Source organism: Vigna umbellata, chromosome 3, assembly GCF_029865625.1.
Source record: "Vigna umbellata cultivar VRB3 chromosome 3, Vumbellata_1.0, whole genome shotgun sequence".
NCBI classification, from domain to species: Eukaryota; Viridiplantae; Streptophyta; class Magnoliopsida; order Fabales; family Fabaceae; genus Vigna; species Vigna umbellata.
The window spans coordinates 21,669,118-21,686,003 of record NC_142167.1 but is presented as its reverse complement, the minus strand read 5'-3'; the positions used below and the strand labels follow the sequence as shown (position 1 = coordinate 21,686,003).

General features: G+C 30.6%; 1 protein-coding gene and 2 pseudogenes across 3 annotated transcripts; all 3 read left to right on the top strand.

Annotated features, from left to right (window-relative positions):
• Window positions 1–6,565: 6,565 nt before the first annotated feature.
• LOC148201914 (uncharacterized) lies at window positions 6,566–8,856 on the top strand (annotated as a pseudogene). Its single transcript, XR_015784807.1, has 2 exons — window positions 6,566–7,716; window positions 8,773–8,856. The product of XR_015784807.1 is annotated as an uncharacterized LOC148201914 (transcript).
• A 153-nt stretch (window positions 8,857–9,009) lies between these two features.
• Window positions 9,010–10,552, top strand: LOC148201913 (uncharacterized). Its single transcript, XM_088110432.1, has 3 exons — window positions 9,010–9,314; window positions 9,547–9,765; window positions 9,967–10,552. The coding sequence occupies exons 1-3, from the start codon at window positions 9,105–9,107 to the stop codon at window positions 10,369–10,371; spliced, it is 834 nt and encodes a 277-aa protein (XP_087966558.1). The 5' UTR covers window positions 9,010–9,104; the 3' UTR covers window positions 10,372–10,552.
• A 1,912-nt stretch (window positions 10,553–12,464) lies between these two features.
• Window positions 12,465–15,015, top strand: LOC148201912 (uncharacterized; annotated as a pseudogene). Its single transcript, XR_015785078.1, has 3 exons — window positions 12,465–12,736; window positions 12,827–12,976; window positions 14,557–15,015. The product of XR_015785078.1 is annotated as an uncharacterized LOC148201912 (transcript).
• Window positions 15,016–16,886: the final 1,871 nt, after the last annotated feature.

Genomic DNA, 16,886 nt, shown 5'->3' with positions numbered 1-16,886 from the left:
TGACCAATTTTCACACCTTTGGCACTAAAAGTATTATCAATGAAAAATGAACAGAAAAACTTATTATTATAATAATTGTTTTAATATGTATTAGCGAGGAAACATGCTAATAGGTGTACTTACTTTTTTATAATAATTTTTTTTTAATTTTATTATAAATATAAATATTTTTTAAAATTTTATTATAAATTGTTTTTATTTATGTTGTAAGTATTTTATAATTAAAGAAAAATAAGTAAATTTTAAAAATAATTAAATTAGAAAAAAAACAATTATTTAAAAATTATAACTAATAAAACCATTATTTTAGTTTAAAAATATAGTTAAAAGATAAAATTAAAACATAAATGAGAATATAAAAAAAGCCTATTGATTAAAAAAAATTAACATTCAATATTTCTGGACAGATTCACCCCCAAATAATCATCAAGATGTTTCACTAAAATAAGATGAATTAAAAAATTGTAACTTAATAGTTGAATATAAATATATATAAATAGGTTTATTAATTTATCTAACCTCTTAAAGTATTTATCTATTTAAAGTATGTTTTTTTATGAATAAATTTTTTTTTAATAAAAATTATACAATAGGTTATATAAGTTAATAAACCATATATATATACATATACATATATATATATATATACATGTATATATATATACATGTACATGTATTATTATATATATTATATATATATTATATATATATATATATATAATATATATATATATATATATATATATATATATTATAATATATATATATATATATATATATATATATATATATATATATTGGAATTAATATAACGTAAAAGTTTGACATTTTGCAAATAGGGACCACAAACCCTTACATTAATGTATGGTATTAACTAAAATTAATAATGAATCTATGCTATTGCTTGATGTGTGTAGCTAAGTCCTATCACATCATTAAGAACCTTCTTTTCTTTTTTTATTTCTCAAAATGTTATGAAATTCACTTTCTACGATTTAAGTTTTTTAAATATTTTTAAACAAAACTTTATTTGGCACCTCTGCATCATTACATGTCATTAGAAATTAATGATAAAATAGGATCAAAGTTTGTTTTTCTTTTTAATTTTTTGTATTACGTAAAAGTAAAAAAAAAAAAAACAGAGTTTAAATTCTAATTCAAACATGTGATAAACAGTGGTAAGGATAATGGATTATGTAAATTAAATTATATTAAGAACTAATAAAAACTCATTATTAAAATACTTTTAAGGTATTTGTTGCACTGAAGATCAACAAATTTATTGTGTGTAATAAGTTGTAATAAAAAGATTAACTTCTTTTAAATGTTAGTACAAACAACACTTCCTCTTTTATCTTATCAATACATATTTTCGAAAATACATTGTTTTAATATATTCTTATATTGTAAATTTAAAATCTTTTATCTTTAAAATTTTGTAACCTTTTTCTTAAATGATAATTTTGTCGAGGAGGATCTTGTACAGGAAAAATCATTCCTCTTCATAAGAATAAAATAATTTTCAGAATATCATTGTTAAATTATGTTCAGGATCTGAAAAAAAAAACATTCTTCTCAATAAACATGGAATAAATTTTACATTGCGATTCTTGAAAATATCATTCATGGGAATTTTTTATCGTGAAGGAAAAAGTATTCCCCACTCAATCATGAAAGAACTTTAAAAACTTCATTCTCACAAATATTATTCATTAGATTATTTTTTTATGGATTCCATTTTATTCTGAAATGAACATTGAATCGAATGTCATTTTTAAAAAGTAAATTCGAGAAGCATGTTCATGGACGAAAATTCATTCCAAAGCAGTAGTTTAAAGTTATAAATTTATAAATAAATAATACGCAGGCTATGTTACTATGGTTTTTGTAACGTTGTTTAAATACAAATTACATAGAGAGAGAATATTTTAAAAATTACAATATTTTTTTGTGTTTTTTTAAATAAAAATCCAAAAGAGATTATAATTATAATCATTATGTAGGCCTGAGAATTTAAAATTTTCAAATTATTAAAATAAACATGAAATCAATATTATTCTATGTTTATAAAAATATGTCATGTACACGTATTTTTTTTATTGGTAAATATGATGATACTGATAGATTTTTTTTATTGGTAACTAAATTGATAGTGTACATTTTATTTATTGACGAAAAAATTTGTCAGTAAATTCGTTGATAAAAATAATGACAAAATTTTCTTTTCATTTCCGTGAATTATGTATTTTTCTCTCTCACACAAGCCAATTTATTCACTTTCGTTTCTCTCATATGAGGAACCATTCTTCTCCTTTTTTTCGTTTATTTTTCGCTCTCTGATAACCATCTTCTTTCCAAAGTTCTCCCGTATCAGCTTAGGCCACCACAATTACAAGTTTCTTTGACGAAGGAGAACCACTATGAGCAATGTTGCATGTTGCCATCTCTTCCATCAAACATATAGAACCACCACATACAAAAAAGGAAATCGTCTCCATTGTGAGATGAAGAAAAAATGGTTGTGGCATTGTGTACCATTGGAAATTCGTTTGAAAATAGTCATTACCAACGAATTTTTGACGTTTTCGACAACCAATTTTTTTTCGTATCACATGAACATAGAACCGAAAACAACATTCGTAGAGGCCTTGTCACTGGAAAGTGAATTTGAAAGCTTGAAAACACAATGAACTCAAAAACCATTTAGTCAAATCGACAAGAAAAAAAAACTGCATATGCATGTTAAGAATTAGAATGCGAGTAAAAAGAGACTAAAATCACCTTTAAAACTCCATGCTATAATCATCGTATGTACTTCAGAAGAAATCACAAAAAAACATGGTAATGAAACGAGCCTCGCGTTATTTTTTCTAAAATTAAAAAAAATACTTATAACATTAGATAAACTAATGACAAATATCATTCAAAACTTTGATATCAAAAAATGGCTGATCATCATTAATTGACGTCGAAGAAAAAATTAACCGACATCATTTAAGTCATTAACGTATGAATTAAATTAAATCCACTTTAATTTATTACAAAAAATTCAAAAGTATCACTTGTTATTCTTAATTTTAGTGTTATGTTTGGTCACGTTATACTATAATGTTGTATATTTTTTGGCGTTATTGTTGTTATATAGTCATATTATTAATATCTTATTCAATCTATCATAAAATTATATATTCTAAAATTAGTTTATGCCCAAATCAAACACTATATTGACGTTGAATAGAGGTTTTGAAAAGAAATCTCTTAAAGTGGATATATCAAGTTTTATTAATTACTAACAAATTAAAAGGTATTTCTTTCAAGTATTATTACTTTATATATATATATATATATATATATATATAATATATATATTATATATATATATATATATATATATATATATATATATATATATATGATGAAAAATGTTTAAACTAAAATTTCTGAAATTAAAACAAAAGAAATGATGAATAATGTGAGTTTCACCTTTTAAAAAGTGAAATATTTGACTTTAATATATCAGTTACTTTATTATTTATAAATATATATATATCAGTTACTTTATTATTTTCAGTCTTCAGTCATGTTTTTGACTCTTTTAATACAACCTTTGAAAGAATGAAAAAGAAGAATTGGAGTTTACGCGCAAAACGCAATTCACGCATCCATAGTCAACCAAACCACACCAACTACCCGCGCACGCCCCAACCAAACCTAACATATTTCTTATAAACCTTATACATTAAACTTATTACATGTTTGTTATATAGTATGCAACTTATCAATATAAAATTTTCCAATTTTTTTTAACTATATAATTTATATATTTTTTTTCTAAAAAAATAATTAAATAACACGAAAGTCAAAAAATCACTTCACAAAGTTTGAGAAATTAAGAAAATTAAAAATATTTTTCAGACATTTTTGTCTTTTAAAATATACATTCCAAAAATCATTTTCGTTTATAATTACACAATTAAAAAATTATTTTAATTTTTATATCACATAATCTAAAAATATAGTTTTTTAAGAATAAAAGATAATTTTCATATTACAGAAAATCATTTTTAGATTTGTAATTATCTTTTTAATTATTCAATCCAAAAATTGCAAAAAGGAAATTTTCATATTCTTGGAATATTAATTGTAACAAATAATTAATGTTACTCTCCCACAACCTCTATCAACCTTTTCCATCATAAATTTACTCATGGCAAGTATAAAAGTTGGCTGGTTAGGAATAAATATGACTATCAGACTCTCCATCACTGGGAAAATAAACAATTGAGAGTGATTAAATAAAACTATTTAATCAAGTGTTTTTATTATAAATATTTTACTTTATTTTAATTATTTATTGATTGTTATTGTTATGATTTTATTTCTTTGTTATTAAAAAAATAAAATTTTGAAAAAATCAGCATGCCCATTTATGGAGTTCACACATTTCTATATTGTCAGACTCTCGGGTCAGCCAAACAACCGCTCATGGGCGTTTTTTAATTTTATTTTTTAGACATTAAATTAATTCTCTATCCTTTAGACAACATTTACGTGAATAAATCATTTACGGGATTTTTAAATAAAAAAATTAAATAATTATTGTTCTATCATATCTAATAATTCATCTAATATAATAGATAAGATTTCAAAACAAACAAAATATATAAAAATTGATTTTATAAAATGAAAATAAAACATTCGATCTTTTAAACCTTTCATTATTCATATATATTCAACCATTTCCATATATAATACGATTATTAATATTACTTTCAGTCATAACAGAACCATTCGTCCATGACATTCAGAAAATTCAACTAAACAGTTAGCACATCAAGACCATAATTCAATTAAATTTTACGCGTATTAGTTACATAATCTCTGCACGAATCAATTTAGAAATTAAAATCAACTCACATTTAAATAAAATAAAAGTTAGATAGCAAAAAGCTTATAAAATCGTAATCAAAATATGTTATATAATATATATGTATATATATATATATATATATATATATATATATATATATATATATATGTCTTGAAATAAACCATTGTAGTTAAAAGTAAAACAATATGACAACATTAATGATATTGATCGAAAAGGAATTCTTAAAAACATAAACAAAAAATCACTACCTACTTTAAACAAATAAATATGAATGACATAATTAAAAAAAATTACCTCTATTAATATTAAAAAAAATAGACAAACAACAATTAGAAATAACGTTAACTTACACCAATGACTAAAAAATTTAACCAGAAAAATAATTCTTATTAAGCATGGACTAAAGCACTTTGAATTACATCGATTAAAATAGTTTCATCTATAACAATATTTGGTAAATATTTATTTATTTTTATATAGTTGAGAAAACTCATTAATTTTGGTTGAAGAATAATTTTAACATGACTTTCAATTCATATTAGTTTAAAAGACTACTTCAAATAACATCAACTAAGAAAATAATTTCACTTAGTATTAATAGACAATTTGTGCTAGTTCGAAATGATAAATAACATTATTTTTGACAAATAAAATCATACTAAAATTAATTGAAAAAAAATTGTTGGCATATATTGTAAAATAATTGTTTAGTTTTAATTTTCAAGACTTCCTCACTAACATTGGTAATATTTAATTTCTAGCTGCATTCATCATGCATTTACACATATATAGATTTATACATAAGTATATTTATATAAAATTTTCAAGACAAATTTGTCATATCAATCTTTACAAGGAAGCAGAGATACATATAAATGTATACACAAACTATTATTTTTTATTTCATCACTTTTGAGTATTTCTATCTAAAGTATTTTCAGCTTTTGTATAACACATAGTAAATATAACATAAATTGCACAAACATAAAACTAGTATTATTTTTAAATATAATACACACAACAATCGAAATTCACACATATTTTTATCTCGTTCATTATCTAATTAAGTAATCAAATAATTTAACCATTCTTTAATTTTTATTATTTAATATTTTCTTCTACGTAAATTCAATATTAATATAGTCTAAATAATATCTCGGCAAATCTTTTACTGTTTGGTGTTCTTCGTTAGACAAAATACCATCAATTAAAGTTAGTAATTAGATTAAACTACGAGACTTTCAAAATGAAAAGAACAAAATATGAATATACATTGCAGAATATATATAGATTATACATTTCACAGTACAAAATAAAAAATATATTTTTGAATTATACAATTTAAAATTTGTTTTCCTAAGTTTGTGAGAACGACAACCTTCGATTAGAGGAACAACGATTGAATGAATTTGTTGACTCTAACAGAGTTTGTGAGAAGAATTATGATTATTGAGAGAAATCACCATAAGGAATAAAACTCTCTTCATGAACTTGAAAAAAAAAATACTATTAAACTGGTAATTTCACCATACCACGAGACAGGTTGAAATTATGGGAGTGGGAGTGCAGAAAGAAATGCAACATAGTTAGAGGCCTCATTTTGGGCCTGTTTGGGCCTTAGGAAACCAAAACCCACTGTGTCGTAGTTCACTATTCTGTACTTTCACTTTCTTCTGTTTTACTACATACGCTATTCTCATCGCTTGTCGGAGCCTGGCCTCCCTTTTCCGCTTTCTCATTTATTCTCACCGTTAAACCAAACCCTAGCAATGGATAGCTTACAAGCCACTTACAAAGACGAAGAAGATGAAGAAGACGAGGTGCCACCACCCACCACCGGAACCACCGCAACCACCGCCCTAGCCACAGACTCCGAATCGCCGGAAGCTCCTCCTGCCACCACCAGCACGCCCTCTGATACCCCAACCGAGCACCCCAACGACGCGCGATCGGAGCCCGACCCTTCCGACGAACTCTCAGACGACGAGGCCGCCTCCGACGGATCCAAAAAGTCCCTGAAATCCGGTCGCGAAGAAGGCGACGCTTCTGAGGAGGAGCCGCCGCCGAAGAAACAGAAGCAGCTCTCCTCTATTACGGCGGAGGCGTCGAAGGAGGACTCGCCTGTGCCAGCGACGGCGGAGGGCGCCAACAATGCGACTACTCCCGCAGCGAACGGCTCGGCGCCGAACGCCAAGAAATCGAAGAAGAAGAACAACAACGTGTGGGCGACGAAGTCGACTCGGAAGGGGAAGAAGAAAAACAACCGCAACAACAATAACAACGGCAACAACAAAACCATGCAAACGGCGAGGACAACGTGCTGATTACGCCGGTGCCGCGGTTCCCCGACAAGAGCGATGACACGGCGGAGATGAGGATTTGTCTGTCGAAGGTTTACAAAGCAGAGAAGGTTGAATTGAGCGAGGACAGAATGAGTGCGGGGAGCACCAAGGGTTACAGAATGGTGAGGGCAACGCGCGGAGTCGTGGAAGGCGCGTGGTACTTCGAGATTAGGGTTGTGAAGTTGGGGGGGACTGGGCACACGCGCCTTGGGTGGTCGACTGAGAAGGGTGACTTGCAGGCTCCGGTTGGGTACGATGGGAACAGTTTTGGCTATCGGGACATTGATGGGAGTAAGATTCATAAGGCGAGTAGGGAGAAGTATGGAGAGGAAGGTTACAAGGAAGGGGATGTTATCGGTTTCTACATCAATTTGCCTGATGGCAAAAATTACGCCCCCAATACACCTCAGTTGGTCTGGTATAAAGGCCAGCGATATGTTTGCGCTCAAGATGCTAAGGAAGATCCACCCAAAGTGGTGCCTGGTTAGTTTTCCACTTTGTTATTTAGTTTTGATGATTCTCATTTACCTTTTCAGCTAGGAAACTGTTCAATGATAGATTTGCATTTGGTGATTAGCGTTTTTAAGTTAAGATACTACTGAAATACCTGGTGGTTGCTTGCTTAGTGTTTGAGGGCTTAGTTAATTATTCATGCTTTTGGGAGGACGGAGAGAATTTGACCTGACAACCTTTTTTATTTATTTCTGGATTGCTTTATTGTGATTGTGTTATTGGTTCTATTTTCTGCCTAGATCTTAAGTATGGGAAACTGAATGTTGCCAATTTATCTATCAGTATTTTCAATGATAGGTGGTGGACAACGATGTGTCATATATTTGTAATGGATGGTGAAGCTGCTACTGGGCTTGGAAACCCTGCTAAAAAATGTAGAATAGACTAAAAGAACCTGCAGAACTCGAATCAACGGAAGTTAACGATTTCTATCGAGGTCAATGAACATATTTAAAACATTTTCTTGCAAACGAAAACTTGGACCCATATTGTGAAACTTAATTGAGAAATGCTAAAGTTATCAGAGACAGAGATGCAAAATGTTGGTATGTAAGAATCTAGAAACAGTGTTTGAGGTTTAATAAAACAGAGATCAGAGCCTCCAGATAGAATAATACAGATGAGAGGGATCATTGAAAAAAACTTGATAGAAACAGAGATGAGAGAATTTGTTCAATTTTTTCACCAATTGCTGCCTAAAGACATGTAGCAGAGATGAGAGTAGAACATGACAATAAGGTTTTCGTGTCCTTTTTCTTTCTTTTTGTAACAAAAGTAAGTTGAAACACCTAAGAATTGTCTAAAATTTGGTAAACATGTGTTGGAGGCATGCACAGAATTGGAAAATGAGGAAAGTCTCATATGCCTTCATCATTTCCACTCTGACGAATCATGTGGAACACTGTTTTCAATACAATTTAACGTATACTTGCAAACCCTGAGTACTATGGGTTATTTAATATTTCAAAATTCAAATCTTATTGATAGGACTTATCATGGATGTGGGATATTTTGTAATTTGGATAGGGACCTATACATGGATGCACATCTGGGATATTCTTGGGCAGTGAAATAGGTGGAGCTTGATTTCAGATTACTCTGTACAAGTAGGCCAATGCTTTTTTGCTAGCTTACTAGTTNTTCAAATTTTGGTTTTGAGGAGGAAAAAATTGTGGACTTTTTGTTATATTACTGTGCAAAGCAATTAATATCGGTGCAGACAGGTTCTTATCTGTTTGATTATCAAGATGAAGGAAATCACAGTGCTTCTTTTTATGTTTCTAGAGTGAAATTTCAATCTCCAGTGAACTTATCTAATTTCAGCAAAGGTTGATTAAGGCAGTTTGTTTTGTCATGTGATGTTTTCTTCTGAATGGATTTTGTTTAATTTACAGGTGGAGATTCTGAGGAGAAAAATGGAGGGATTGTCAAAGGGAATATTATTACAGAGAATGGAGGAAGAATATAACTCACTGCTGTCCAGTGCTACTTGTTCACTTGCTAGTTCTGCTTCAACTTCCAAGAGAGTTGAACTTCAAGATTCATCTTCCATGAGAGTACCTCAGCGGGTATATTCATGATTTCTTTGTTGATCACTAGTTCATAACAGGCTATTGTTAACAATCAGTGTATACTATTCACTGCACTTCATCCTGTTTCATCCAAGGAAAAACTTGCAGCATCAATAAGAAAATCTTGACATAAATTGATTTGAGTGGTCAACCTTTTTGATATAAAACAAAGTTTTCTGAATCAAGAAAATGGATTCTTACCAAACTTTGAACTGACAAAACCATGCAGGAAAAACTATCTTGTGAAGGGAATCCATGCTCAGGGCACTGCAAAACTGTTGTACGGAGAATTGTAGAGCAAGTTAGAGCAGAGACTGAGCAATGGTCACAAATGCAGGAGATGCTTGGTCAGGTGAGGGAAGAGATGGAGGAATTGCAGGCTTCTCGAGATTTTTGGGAAGATCGAGCCAAGCAATCTGATTTTGATATTCAATCCCTTCACAATGCTGTAAGATAGATACAAGTTCACTGATATCCAATTCTTTAGTCATATTTGACACCTATAAATTTTTGAACTTTACATGATCAATGTTTCCATGTTTTTCATCTGATGATCCATATCTCTCTAACTGAATGAAACATGCCATGTTTTTCATTTTCATGCATTTGGTCTCTGAATCTTGGCATCTGTGTTTGTTTTCTGTGGCAGGTGCAAGAATGGAAAGAAAAAGCTGTTTCATCTGAAAGTAAAACGAAGGAACTCGAAGCAGAACTCTCCATGGTCCGTGATGATCTTGAAAGATTGAAGAAGGAACAGAATGTGGTGAAGGGGACCAAATGCTTGCCCATTCCAGTGGACACACAGAATGAGCTGGAGAAGCGAATAGTGGTTTGTTCATCAAAGAAAAATAGCAACTTTACAGAAAATAGCAAGCACAGTGATGTTCAAAGGAGTGGAGAAAGAAAAACTCATGGTGGTAATGGTGGATTCTTAGCTCCAAAAAGATCACCACTCAGAGACATTGGCAACTCCTCATTGTTGATGAGACAGAATGGCAAAGCAGTTTTCCCTTTGCGTTGTCATATTTCTACTGATGTTGAGAAAATTCACTAGTCACTCTCTAACTCTCCACTTCAATGTATTAGGCCTTTTGGTTCTGACATAAAATTGCACATCCTAAGATAACAGTGCACAATGAATCACTCAGGCTTTTCATGTTTTAAGATTTGTAGTTTGAGATCTTTCATGTAATATGTACTATATGCTATGAGAAATAAGGTAAGCATTCTGAAAATCCCTGATCAGTGGTGTAACTGGAGATTTTGTTTGTCAAAACAACAAAATTCGTACAAAGTTCCTCAAGTAATTTTTAAGTTGTTCTGCAATGAGAAACTGATTATTAAGATAAACTCATGTTTTAACTAGATTACCGTCAAAAAATTCAAATCTACAGTTTAAGTCTTACATGATATAGAAATGAGAAAATAAAACAGTATAGTAAAGACTCGTTAACTCGTTATTTTAAAATTTTAGATAGAGAATGATATCAATTTTTAGTTGGATTCAATCTTGATGTTGTATACCAAACACAACATATTACAACATTCATAATGTATAAGGAGTTGTATTTAAGTTAAAGTTTGTCACGAGGACATGAAATTCAACAAAGCAATTGTATTGTTCAGTGAGGAACATGTTAGCATTTAATAAGGAGATGGGTTTTTCTTTGTTCCAACGTCATGCACCATTTAATAAGGATGTGTTGTTAGCAATAAGCTGGGAACTTTTCTTGTTGAAAGTTGATAATGGATCCATTGAATTAAGGGCTGCTACATTGTTTGAAATTTTCGCTAGTTTTTTTCTGGGTTAATACTTGTCTTCTTGGTTCCATGTTTTTGAATTTTTAGTGTTAAATTTTTTGTATTGTCCCTTTATTAAGTCTTCAAAATTTAATAATAGAAACAGATTTGATATTTTGAAAATTCAACATAGGAAAGTATAGGGTTTGAACTCTAAATATAACCACATGCAAAAAGTCATATTTTTTTTTGCTGTCTAATGATGATGAGTTCATATTTAAGATTGAAGTTCTTTTAGAGTTATGAATGGTGATTTAATAGAATGGAATGGGATAAAGGTTCTTGTGTTTGTGGTAAACAATGCACCCCCATTTGCACACCCACCTCAAGCAATTCAATCTCAAGTGAAAACAAAATTTAAAATGCATAAAAAAGGTGAAAAAAAAATATTATAAATTTTGTATCATAACCCTAGAACATAATAGTACTATTATTATGAATTTTAAGTATAATATATTTATATATATATATATATATATATATATATATATATATATGTTTTTTTTTAATTTGTTAAAATAAATATTTCTCGTGCATTGAATATATATTAATTTGTGAATTCTTAAGAACCATTTTTAGGGGATATTTTTAATCTTTTTAATCTCTTATATAATTAAATTTATTTATTTTATTTAGATTAAATTTAGGTCCAATTATTTATTTTATTATTGTTTTTGTTGAAAAGTGTCAAGTTGATCTTTTAATTTGTTTTTGTCTGTGTTTGATTTTTTTAAAAATTGATTTATTTTTTATTCTTCTACAAACAGTATTAAAATGAGTGTCATAGGTTGATTTGTAATTTTTTTATTTTTTTTAACTTTTTTTGTGAGTTTAATGTGACAGTCTCAATTTAATTTTTATGTTATTTTTATTTAATTTAATTCTAATTTTTGTAAAAATGAAATAAATTGTCCCTCAAAATTTACTTTTTTTTCAATCTATACCTTTAATTTTATTGACTTTAAAATATTTAATATCTCAATATATACAAATATTTAAAGTTAAAGATATAGATTTTAAATGTAGTTTAAAAATATTTTCATAAATATTTAATAAAAATGTTATTTTTATTAAAAATATCAAGATTTATGCAAAAACGTTTTGTTTAAATATGAAGGGAACAGTGTTGTTTAAAAAATTATGATTAAATTAAATAAATAAAACAAATATAAAGACTAAAAAAACTAAAGATAAAACGTTGTATTATTATTGTTACGTCATATTGATTATATAATGTTATACAACTTTAAAATGACAAGTAAAAATAATATAAAAATTAATAAAAATTAAAAAAACTCACAAATTGATACGTAATATTAATTTAACACCATTTATCCGATATTAATGGAAAATATGAAGTTGAATCACTTTTAAAAAATAGTGATGAAATTGAAACTAAAAAAACAATTAAACAACCAACCTAACAACGCCGTATGAAGGTAAAGTGTCTGGGGAAGCTTTGAAGGTGTTTGACAAAACGTTGAAGAGAAAAATGGGAATGGCATGGTTGCAGTTGCAGAGAATCATCACCAAAGGAGGTGCTAATTTGATCTCAACACTCCCACACTCTACGCCTTCTTCTTCTTCTAGACTCTTCTCCAAATCACCCCACTATGCTGGTAATCTCTTTCTCTATCCTTCTGTTTTGCTGCATTGATCTCTAACCAAACAAACACGCCCTAATGTATTTTTGTTTGCGCCAAATGCAGTGAAGGTTGGAATACCAGAGTTTCTAAACGGAATTGGGAAAGGGGTTGAGTCTCACGTTCCCCAAGCTCGAATCCGATATCGGAGATTTCCAGAAGCTTCTTGTCACTCGCACCCTCAAGCTCAAGAAGCTCGGCATTCCTTGCAAACATGTATATATTCCTTATTCCTAATATTTTGGCTCCATTTTTTCTTCTGCTTCACGATTGCTTTCTGCTTCTTTAGCTTAATGTGCGAAATAGATTCATTGCTCTTGCAAAATTCGTATATAGAGTGAATTTTTTTTTCAGCCTACTCTGTATAAAATTTGGGCTATTATCGTTTCCCTATTTGTCGCAAAGAAATTGGCAATTCTCCAAAAGTAAAATCTGGATGGTGACCTGTAGAGGAAGAATAAGATTACGCGTTATGTGAAAATGGTAATAAATAACAATGAAGGGAGATTGGCGAATGCTGACAGTTGAGATCAAAATTAAAAGTAATACAGGCTGAGCTACATACAGAAAGATAAATGCATTTAACTGAAGAACTAATTGATCACATCCGCAGCTTACACGCGTACTTCAGTTACAATCAGTCAAGCAAGACAACTAACTAGTAACGGAATTAAATACCTCAGTTTGATTTGTGTTTAGTAACTCCTGATGAAGGCACTGGATTGACTTGTTTGCTTTATTAGTTCAATCTATGTTGAATTGTGACCTGGTTTTTTCTTTAACTCTGTAAGCAAATTTGTGTTTAAATCGTTGAATTTTATGACTGGCATTGTAACTTTACATTTTGTTTGGTTGAAGGGGAATTGAGGGAAGGGGAAATGAGGAGTTGAGCATTCCTCCCCCTCCAATCATGAGATGCCATTTTCCATTCAGTTCTCTCCCTTGTATTAAATGGTCCTTTAAAATGAGGATGAATGTCCATGGTTTAGTGAAATTTATCAAATTGAGGGTCTTGATTGTAGGATTATCAAAGGGCTTTTTAGAATCTCTATACGGCTCATAGTGCACCTTGTTCTACGTGATAATTTGTTAGACATTAATAAAGCCATTTGTGAGCCGTCATTCAACAGTTTATGCTTTTAAAGGAACTGGTATTTGACACAAATTACAGATTAGAAAAATATGTATGACTTTTGAACCTGCAGATTTTCCTGTCTTTGACAAAATTTATTCTCCTCTCAATGCCTGCTACCTTTTCTATTAATTTCCCTTCTGCTCTGTCATCAAGCCATTGGACTGGCTCTGACATGCTAGTAGAAAAGGGTTACATGTACACATTGTTAAGTGATTAGATTTTCTGCATCTTTCTGTGTTTACTAAGATGTTTGATGTACTGTTGTCATCTTCATCCTGGCACACTACCTGTGTTAGATACATGGTTATATGATTGGATCTTCTTAACATGGGTTATCTCAGATGCCACTATAACCTCTATTCTGTCTTACATTCGAGTATCCAAGATAAATTTGGACAAATCATAGGGGCTGTTATTGACTCTAATATAGGAAGTAAAACGACTCCTTGTCATGGTAGTCAGTTCTTGTGAAACAATTCAGGTCAGATTTTTAATCCCATAACTTGTTCATTGGGACTGAAATGACCTCCACCTTATGTTAGGATTGGGTTTTTTGTACTTAAATGGATTTTAAGATACAATCATTTGATTTGTCCACAAGACATACAAATTGTTCGATTAACTTGCAAACTCTTCCTAACGACTAGTTTTTGCTTTGCAGAGGAAGTTAATATTGAAATACACACACAAGTACAGGCTGGGATTATGGAGGCCACGTGTTGAGTCCATCAAAGCTTGATTGGTTTCTAACCAGTACGTGGTCACTGTCTGTTAGATCATATTTCAAATGTTTAGCAGCAGCAGCAGAATGACAATGCTCGACTTTACAAGAAAAGATCAAGTCACTTTCTTTAGAGACCACAGATTTTTTACAAGAAAACATATTCCAAATTGGGTTGCTTAGGAAATTCGAATTCTGAAATATCACAATAAAATGTGTTTTTTGAGGGGACACTGCTATTTGTGCGAAATTTCTATTGGATATGGCTGCCTGAAAAAGTCATCCTTTTTTTTCTGTCTAATGATGAATTCATTGTTAGTTAAGATTGAAGTTCTTTGAGTGTTATAACTTGGTGATTATTAAAAGGGAATTGATGGAAGTTGTAGTTGTGGCGAACAATCCACCCCCACTTTGCACAGCCACCGGAAGCAATTCAATCTATAAGTGAAAAAAAAAGAAGTGACAAAAGAAATATTATATATTTTGTATCATAAATCTAGAACATAATATATGACTTTAACTTACTTCTATTATGAATTTTAATTATAATATAATTTTATATTTTTATTTTTAATTTATGAAAATCAGTATTTATCCCATGCATCGCAGAAGTCTATATACATATCTTAGTTTGTAATTTTCTTAAGAACTATTTATGGGAAGGGTTAAATATGTTTTTAGTCCCTATTTTAGTCCCTAAACTATTGGCCGTTTCTGGTTTTCGTCCCTCTTCCAAACTAAGGTACAATTTGGTCCTCGAACTTTAAAAAACATTTGTTTTAGTCGAAAAAACGAACGTTTTGAGGACTAAAACGATGACTAAAAACAAAATTTTGAGGACTAAAACGAACGTTTTTTTAAAAAATGAGGACCAAATTGTACCTTAGTTTGGAAGAGGGACGAAAACCAGAAACGGCCAATAATTTAGGGACTAAAAACATATTTAACCCTTATGGGAATATTTTAGTTTTTTTAATGTCTCGTATATTTAAATTAATTTATTTTTATTTTAAATTGAATTTACTATTTTTAAACGTTTATAATAATTGAGAATAATTTTATTGTGAAATAAAAAAAATACCTTTATTATAATAAGTGTATAATATAATTTAAGAATTTAATTATAATATAACTAATAAATTCCATAATATTTATTTTGGAGATTGCACGGCGAAAAAAATAGTACTTGTAAGGACTTGTGAATTTATAAAAGGGCCTTTGGGCCTTATGTGGGGTAGTCAGATCCATCAAACTAAGGCCAACTTGCCTTAGGAGGGGCTCTTCAGAATCCATTTTCTTTCCCTGAACTTCATTTCTCCTTCTCTCTAAAACTCTCATGTCCTAAACTTTCTCTGCCTTCTCTTTAGATTTCCAGCTCAAAGAACCGTAGGAATTTGATTTGGTTAGAATGAGTTTGGAGTGGTAGAGTTGTGCAAATATGTAGAATTTCATTCTGCAGATTTTGCAGAGCGAAGCCTTTCGCTCAGCGAGTCACTCTGGCGAGGTGCTCTCTGCTAGGGCATTCGCATAACGACTTTGTGCGCGATGCGAATGATAACAGAGGGTTGCTCTCTGTTTGATAAGTCGCGTAGCGAATGTAGTTGCTTTGCGACTGTTGCTAGCCTGGAAAATTAGCCAAATTAATTCGAATAGCGAATTAGGGACGCAATGCGAGGGTTTAGGGACTGATAATGTGTATTAGAATTTTAGTTTAGCATAGCGCACAAACTTGGTGCGCTATGCAAATTTTAGTTGTCCTCTTGTCAGGAAAATTCGCCTAGCGCATTAAGGGTGGTGCGCTATGCAAATTTTAGCTGAAAAACACTCCCCCCGTTAGGAAAATTCGCTCAGCGCACCAAGGGTGGTGTGCTGTGCGACCTGGTGCAGTGAGTTTGACATTTTTCCTCATCTGTTTGAGTTGTTTGATGTTGTTTGACTGCCAAGATGTATGTATGTCTATATAACTGATTTGGGTGGCTTGATTTTGCTACATGATTGAAAGTATGTTGTATTGTATGTGAATTATAGTTTGGAAGTATGTATGAAACAAAGTTGTGATTGGCGTAAGTGTAACAATATGGTTGATGGACGTAATTCCATGGATCTCAAAGGGAGGTCACATGGTGGTGCCCTATGTTATGAACGTAATTCCATGGACCTCAAAGGGAGGTTACATGGTGGTGTCCTATGTCATTGGACGTAATTCCATGATCTTCAAGGAGAAGATTCATGGTGGTGCCCTAGTGTTTAGAATGATCTATAGGGAAGCT

Excerpts from the sequence above, each read along its gene's own strand:
- LOC148201913 (XM_088110432.1), top strand. The coding sequence starts at position 9,105 with ATGTTTTCTTCTGAATGGATTTTGTTTAATTTACAGGTGGAGATTCTG. Across the intron at positions 9,315-9,546 it reads CCATGAGAGTACCTCAGCGG|GAAAAACTATCTTGTGAAGG; the intron begins GTATATTCATGA and ends AAAACCATGCAG. Across the intron at positions 9,766-9,966 it reads TTCAATCCCTTCACAATGCT|GTGCAAGAATGGAAAGAAAA; the intron begins GTAAGATAGATA and ends TTTCTGTGGCAG.